Source organism: Aptenodytes patagonicus, chromosome 10, assembly GCF_965638725.1.
Source record: "Aptenodytes patagonicus chromosome 10, bAptPat1.pri.cur, whole genome shotgun sequence".
In the NCBI taxonomy this organism is placed as follows: Eukaryota; Metazoa; Chordata; class Aves; order Sphenisciformes; family Spheniscidae; genus Aptenodytes; species Aptenodytes patagonicus.
The window spans coordinates 1,572,381-1,579,761 of record NC_134958.1 but is presented as its reverse complement, the minus strand read 5'-3'; the positions used below and the strand labels follow the sequence as shown (position 1 = coordinate 1,579,761).

Genomic DNA, 7,381 nt, shown 5'->3' with positions numbered 1-7,381 from the left:
GGGACAGGCAGACCCCCTGCCAGTGCCAGGGCAGGGAGCGTGGGTCCTGGCGGCCTGGGCTGTGCCCACTGCTCTCAGGGTGGCTGAGCAGAGCACCCTCGGGTGCGGGCTGCCAGCAGAGACCGGAGCAGCCTGGCTCCAGGCAGCCACAGGCAGCATTGCTTCTACGCTGCTGACTGCACTGCAGTCTCCTGTCTGAGCCTTACAGCTTTCCTAAATTACCCCCGGTTCTTCTAGCTCTTAGGAAACCTACCCCCAGCTTCTCCCAGGCCAAGGAAGAGTGGCAGACACTCTCCAAGCTGCACCTTGTCAAGGGTCAGGTTTACGCCAAAGGCTGATGTGACTTTATTCAAGGACGTTTCCAGACTGTTTTCTTCTCTTTTCCAGAGCACAGTGTGAAAACCAGCATAACATCCTCTCCGCTATTGCTGTTGTGGGGCCTGCCAGATCAGGTTACACTGGAAATCAAGATACTGATATATTATCTTTGTCCTGCTTGATATTGGGGAGACATTGAGATCCGCAGCAGGACGTTTCCATGCAACATTTGACCTCTGTTTAGACCATTTCTTGCCCTGTCGTTTGCCATGCTTTTCAGCACACATCCCCCTAAGCATCCCACGTTTTGGAAACTACCTTCACTTCCCAGCACCAGCCAGCTCACTCCCACCGTAGCCAGTTTCAAGCACCGCAGCCTCCTGGCCACCCAGGAGGACTGGAGGCAGATGCCCGAGAGCATCCAGCTGCCGCAGAAGCAGGCGCCGTCCCTGTGAGAACTCAAGAGAGGAACTGAGCACGACGGTCCCACGCCGCGGGGTCTTAATCCTTTCGCTGAGAGGAGCCAAGCCAGAGTTTAGAGAACTGGAAGTCAGAGAACAAGCAGACGTTTGTTCAGAGCAGGCGGCGTGAGGGGGAGGACTGCCAGCTCCTTCCCGCCTCCGCGGGACTTACCGTCCCTGAATGTCCCTTTTTGTCCTTCTCCCCGCATCTGCGGCCGGCCGGCACAACGCTGCTCTGTCCAGTGTGGGGGCGCAGCCCCCGCCGCACACCCCACCCCAGGGCCCGGTGGCCAGCAGGAGGAGAAGCAGGGTGGCCGCTGCCGGCCACGGCGATGCCGACCCGGCTGCCAGGCTGATCTTTCCCAAGAGGAAGCCTGCCGCCCGCCGGGTGCTCTTCCCATGAAGGGTCATACCCTCTCGAAGGGCAGAGGGGTGGGCCAACGGGCGGCCAGGGAGGGAGGCTGAACAACGGGCTTGCACCGTTCAACAGGCATCAGAGCCACCAGTGCCACAGAAACATCTGAGTTGGAGACGGGAGCATGAGACCGCTTTTTAAAAGTGTTAAGCCCAACACCCTCAAAAATTACAGCTGCTCAGTATTACTAATCTGAGAAGGGTTGAACTCCATCACCTATTGCTCAGTCTTTATCGTAACTCCCAGCAGAAACTCCAGTTTTGGTAAAAGAGCATGCATGTGTGAAAGAGAAAGGCAGCAGCAAGTCTTGGCAGAGAATAAACAAGAGCTTTGTTGCTCTCTACAAGCAGGAGCAGCTCTCGGAGGAGCCTGTCTGTACCCAGCTACGCTAGCAAACTTTGGAAAATTTTGGCCTACAAAACCACCAGGTTATTTCCAGTCGCAGTGGTGAAGATGGGCCTTTTGGACTGGATTTTCCCCTTAGGCTGTCTTACCCCTAGTTCTGACTGCAGGACTCCTCTGCAACGAAGGCTGGTATCACACTGCTCTGGTGCTGCACAGCTCCTCGTTTCAGGTCAAAGCACCAGGAAGGTGGGTACAAACTGATGCATCCAGGTAAGCACCGAAACACTCGCTGTCCGAGTACCATCACCCATCCGATCAAGTAAGCAGAAAGGTTTTTAAAATAAAAATACTTAACATTTATTCACCTTTGAAGTCACTATAGTAAAATTGTACACGCTATGAGTAACGCAGGAACGTTATTAAAAGCTACCAGAAACATAAGGCAATTTGTACAACCACTGAGAGAAATACACAGCATGTTGAAAATAGAGTGAAATATTACTCAAACAAGACAACGCTTGATACGCACTAGAGTGACAAGAACCAGCATTACGTTTTAAACAAAAATAAAGATGTCATGGCTACAAGTATTATACAGTGATAAATACTTCAAAAATATATTAAGATATATGGAAATTCTCGTTTTCTCAAGGAAATCCAGAGAAATTCCAGCCTCCACTGGATTTCAATATACCAATCAAGGTTTAATATTTTAAATTCCTTTCCTTTCAGTAAGAACCACTACTGCAGCCATTACCGTCCTGTATCAATTCTTATCTTCTTGTAGTGTAATGAAATCAGCCTTATGTTATATTAAGCCCTAATGCCTCTCACACCACGGGCAGTAATTGCTCTAAATCAACCAATGAGTTGCCTTTCGGTAACAAGTGCTGTGCACTGCATTTGAAGCCATAAATCATGTTAAGTCACAGTCAACGTTCGCCACTTTACAGTATTAATGGAAGGCAGGTTCCAAGACTTGCCTCCATGTAAATAAGACGTCTCGAACAGAGGGTTTAGTAGCAAGTCCACCATAACGTTTTCCTAGCATAACATTGAGCACTCAGAAGTTACAGTACATGAACCATGCTAAAGTTTAGGTTACACCTTCAAAAAGAAAGTCCAGAGGATGTTTGGAGACGACAGGTTTTGACCATGCACAAATGGTGGTTTAGTACACATTTGTTTGTGCTGTTACTGGGTAGCGAGTGAAGCAGTTTATAGCCAAGTATTTGGTGAGATAGTTTTCCGAGCCAGTTTAAAAATATAAACTTCTTCTTAGAGGGTCTGTTCTATAGAAAATAGAGTGAAATCTGGTAAACCGTCAGTTTTGAGAGTACTTTCCCATGGCAAGATCCATTCATCAGCCTACCGCACCACCAAGAGAAAAGCCAATCCTGCTATTCCAAACCCCGCTGCAGCCATGATCGCATTGCTTATGGTACTGCTCTGGTCAGCCGGCTGGGACCCGTGTCTGCTGAAGAAACGACAGAAGCCATCCTAGAAAAGCAAGAGAAAGGACATTGAGTTGGTTGGCTTACAATTAACCGCATTTCTTTTAACAAGCCTTTGAGCACAGTTTGCTTCACACTCCCAGCACGGCGTTTGTCAGCTGCAGAAGTCTCTATTTTAATCACGAAAGTCTAAGCCTGCTGCCTTGGGCACACAAAAATGCTTTGTGAGAGCCTTTGCACAAGGCGACTGAAGGCAGTAGCTACAAGTGTTTGTACGCTTTGCTCAAAAGACAATTGCAAACTTCCTATCGAGATGCTCAGCATGTCATTATGTTATTTTTGCCCTTTTAGGCAAGTTTCTGATGGAAGCTGCCAGCATTGTTCCCCCTCATTCAAGTTTCAGAAAGTATCTGAAGCACAGGATATGGAAATTTCCACTTGAAAGACAGGAGCCCATAGCCGGTCCCATCTTGGTGGACGCGGGACTGATTACACACTCCCTTGGAAGGGCCAAGTGGACACTGCTCAGAGCTGACCTATGACAGAGCAAAGCTGGCAGCTGCTCTCCCAGATCGTTATTTGTGATAATCAGAAGTGGCAGCAATACAACTCCAGATGGTCGTGTTTGAACTCTGCTCCGCAGATGTCTATGTAAACAAGTTATACTCTTAATTTCTTCCGGAACTTTGTTCTTTACACTTTAATTTGAGCGAACAGGCAACGTGATTTTGCTAAGTGACAGTGTATATTGTAGCCAACCATACTGTTCCGAGCAGTCAGATGGACCAGTGACCACTGGAAAACCAAGTTCATCTTGGTCTCTGGAAAAGCCAACGAAACCAGTGGCTGCTTCCCCCCCTTTCTATTTTTAGTGCTTATTTGTACTGGCATAAAATATTCCACTAGGACTGAAAATAGGAAATGTGCAGTTCTGCGGGATAGCTGACATTTTGTTCAGAAACGCAGGCAGAGCTGCCTGCACGCCCTAAAAGCCGTACTTTCAGCATGCATCTCAAGTGGCAGAAAGCAACAGCAGCCGCCACTTTACATCGCAACGTACATTAACGCTATTGCCCACACCTTCCCGAGGCCCTGGCCCGACCAGTTTCAGGACAAGCAGGAACCAGAGCAGCAGGTCTAGCGGATGGCGGCTTCATACACAGGCATATTTAAGAACGGGCGCATCGGTGTTTTGTGTTTACGCTTGGGAGAAGACCTGTGTCAGCCTGCTCTCCAAAGTCCCAGGAGCGCGGACCTGAGGAGAAGGCAAACCTTGCCCCCACGAGCCCGCAGCATCATTCCCGTGTTTTTAGGAGGCTGCAGCTTGGCAAGGCTGGCCACCGGCACCTTTAGAGAACTGGCCTAAGCCACAGGACATCCCCAGGCGCCTTAAGTGCCCCAGCGCGCCCCCGCTGCGTGTCGCTACGAATTAACCAGACCCCGCGGGCGGTCTGCAGCCTTCCTCCGCGGAGACCTCCCTCCCCGCCGGCGCCGCTCACGCCCATCGCCGGTCGGTACGCTTGCACGTTTCCCCGGCAATACCCGCCAGGGCCAAGCCGCAGCACGGCGCCGGGGGGCCGCCCCGCTCTGCTAAGCGGGGAGAGGGGGCCAGGCCTCCCCGTACCCACCCCAGGCCCCTGTGCCGGGCCGGGCTCCCGGCTCCCCACCCTCGGTCTTCCCGGGGACGCGCGGCTGCACCGCGCCCGGGCCGACCCCCCCCCCCGCCGCCGCCGCCGCCGCCGCCGCCGCCCAGTCCCCGCTCACCCATCCGCCGTGCGCCTCCAGCCACTCGCCCCGCTCCTCGGCCAGGTAGGCGGCCAGCGCGGCGGCCAGGCAGCGCGGCCCGTCGCCGCAGCCCCGCTCGGTCAGCGCGGCGGCCAGCGTGCCGGCGAAGACCACCAGCGCCAGCAGCCGGCCCCAGTTGAGGCCGCCGTCGGCCTCCAGCTGCGCCGCCACCCGCCGCAGCAGCGCCGCCGCCTCCCGCGGCTCGGCCCGCGCCAGCGGCGCGCAGGAGCGGAAGAAGGGCCGCTCCCGCCGCTCCAGCTCGGCCGCCGCCCGCCGCAGCGTGGCCGCCGTGGGACTGCGGGGCAGCGCGGCGCCGCCGCCGCGGTGCTGGAAGTAGTCCTCCAGCAGCAGCGCCGTCTCCTCCTTCAGCGAGCCCGGCATGGCGGCGGCCCACGGCGGCTGCGGCCCCGCAGCAGCAGCTGCCGCCGACTAAGAGGCGGGGCGGCCCCTCCGCCCGGCCCGGCCCGGCCCGGCCCGGCCCAGCCCAGCCCAGCCCAGCCCGCCCCGGGGCGCTGGGGAGCGCTCCCCTCCTCCGGGGCGGGGCCCGGCGCGGTGGAAAGCCAAACGCGGGGCGGGGGGAAGTCGCCCCCGGGCCGGCACGTCCCGCGTCGCTGGCGGGGGGCGACCGCTGCTTCCCCAAAGGGCCCGTCTGCATCCCCGGGGAAGGCACCTACTGCACAAAGCCGCGGGTTTCCCTGGTGCAGTCAAGCAAAACGCTGAGTTACCGGATGCCGACTGCAAGACGCTTTTTTCATACGGGTTTTTTTTCCACAGCAGTGGCCCGAACCTGTGTGCTTTGCATCAAAGGAGCCTCAGGTTTGCTAGGGCTACAGGATGAGCGCATTGTGTATTTACCAAACAAATGCAGCGGCATTTGCTTTTTGATGGGCATACAGGCAAAATTTAGGATTAGGCTCTTTGTGGTGCAAAGGTTGGGCCCTTCACTACTGCCGGTGTAAAATAAAATGGCTGAGAACACTACCGGCCAAGCGGCGTCATTTGCACAGCACCATGGAGACATCTCAGCTAGAGACCTCCCCTGCATCCCAGCTCTGCCCTTCGAGCTGCGAGTACCGTCGACTGCTTGACAGGTCATCAGAACGCCCATAAATACCACCTCAAGATTTATGGTAGGCCTAGCGAAGGTACACCCAACGCGTGCTTCCTGCTCGGTGCCAGTTTGCAGGCGAGGTTCAGATGGTGGCCCGGTGCAAAGCATGGCTGTGACTGCACCGTCACCGCACAGCCCTGCGCCAGCGCTGGGCGAGGTGCTGCCGCAGCTGCCTGGGACTGGGTCACGCTCTCGCCTCTCGTCGCACAACGCGCCAGCATGGGACTGCTTGGCTTCACTCCACCTATCTTGAGTTACAGCTCTCTGTCTCCATTTTACATCCCCGTTAGAAAATTTAAAAATAGATGGTTAGAATCAACCCTATTGCAATTTCCCAGATCACTATCAAGAATGGGCCTGATCTCTTAGAGTCGTTCCTAAGGCAAACTCTTAGTTTTACATCCCCATATTTGGCTTTTGTTTTGTTTTTAAGCGGGGAAATCTCGTCTGTGTTTATATGCTAGAGCAGTGGCTGGAATGGTATCTTCACTTTTCACCAGTGCTTTACACACATGCTTTTTTAACTAGAGTTTTCCTTACGATTGTTAATCCTGGAGCAGGAATTTCCTATTGCATTCCTCACAGCAGGAGAGCAAGAGGGAGAGGCTGCTCTTTCTCTAGCAATATCCTTTTCCACCCTTCCTGTTTATATAGCACTTTTGTTTAACAGGACAGAGCCATCTGACAGTGACTTTGCCCTAGCTATAGCTCCCTTGCTCTCCGTATGTTTAATCGGTCACAGCCCGCTTGTGTAGCCTTTCGGGGCTGCTTTTCCTTCACCTCCCGGCTTGAGCTGAGGAGCGGGTCGGGAAGGTAGGGCCAGTGCCGGGGCTCTGATGTGACACTGCTGCTTCCCTGCCGGACCCTGAGCTGCACGGCTGTTCTCCAAGGCTGGGACTCGCTGGGAAAAGGACAAGAAGCAGGTTAAAACCTCTCCCTCTGGAAAGGAATAGAGGCGTTTCTGAGACACAAATAGCTTGACAGACCAAAGGGGGAGGGGGTGTCTCAAAACACTGGGTTTTCCAAAGCCTCCTTTGCCGAGTCCATGCAGCCCGACTTACGAGTCCACAGGCAGTGGCCCCGAAGTGCAAGAACCACGGCATTTCTCCCTGCAAGAACAGAAGAGCAAGATGTGATGTCAGCCTCGTTCTCACTGGAACTGGTGACTGTTTGGGCACTGATGCCACTCAGAACAAGCTGGCTCAGCACTTTCCCCAGCCCCTCGGAGGAAAGGAAACGAAACAATGAGCCTAAATGAAGGAAGTGCTTTTTCCAGTGTCTAAACTGAGCACTTCCACCAACCGCCTTCATGCTGACCACAAAACCTACACTAAAGCGGAGAAGAGAGCTGACCCCAGCACAGTTCTCTACTGACAAGGCAGAAAGCTGAACTGCTGCATCTCAAGGTGATCTGCAAATACGGTTTACCCAAACAGTGATAGCCCGAGCCCTCAACAGCGTTTCGGTGCCCAGCTTTCACTGGCGTCCCACG

The 7,381-nt window shown here is 54.3% G+C and overlaps 1 protein-coding gene across 1 annotated transcript; it reads right to left on the bottom strand.

Moving 5' to 3' along the window:
* Positions 1 to 1,871: 1,871 nt before the first annotated feature.
* Positions 1,872 to 5,224, bottom strand: BCL2L10 (BCL2 like 10). The gene is made up of 2 exons (XM_076347756.1): positions 4,758 to 5,224; positions 1,872 to 3,039 (listed from the first exon to the last, which is right to left on the bottom strand). The coding sequence occupies exons 1-2, from the start codon at positions 5,157 to 5,159 to the stop codon at positions 2,908 to 2,910; spliced, it is 534 nt and encodes a 177-aa protein (XP_076203871.1). The 5' UTR covers positions 5,160 to 5,224; the 3' UTR covers positions 1,872 to 2,907.
* Positions 5,225 to 7,381: the final 2,157 nt, after the last annotated feature.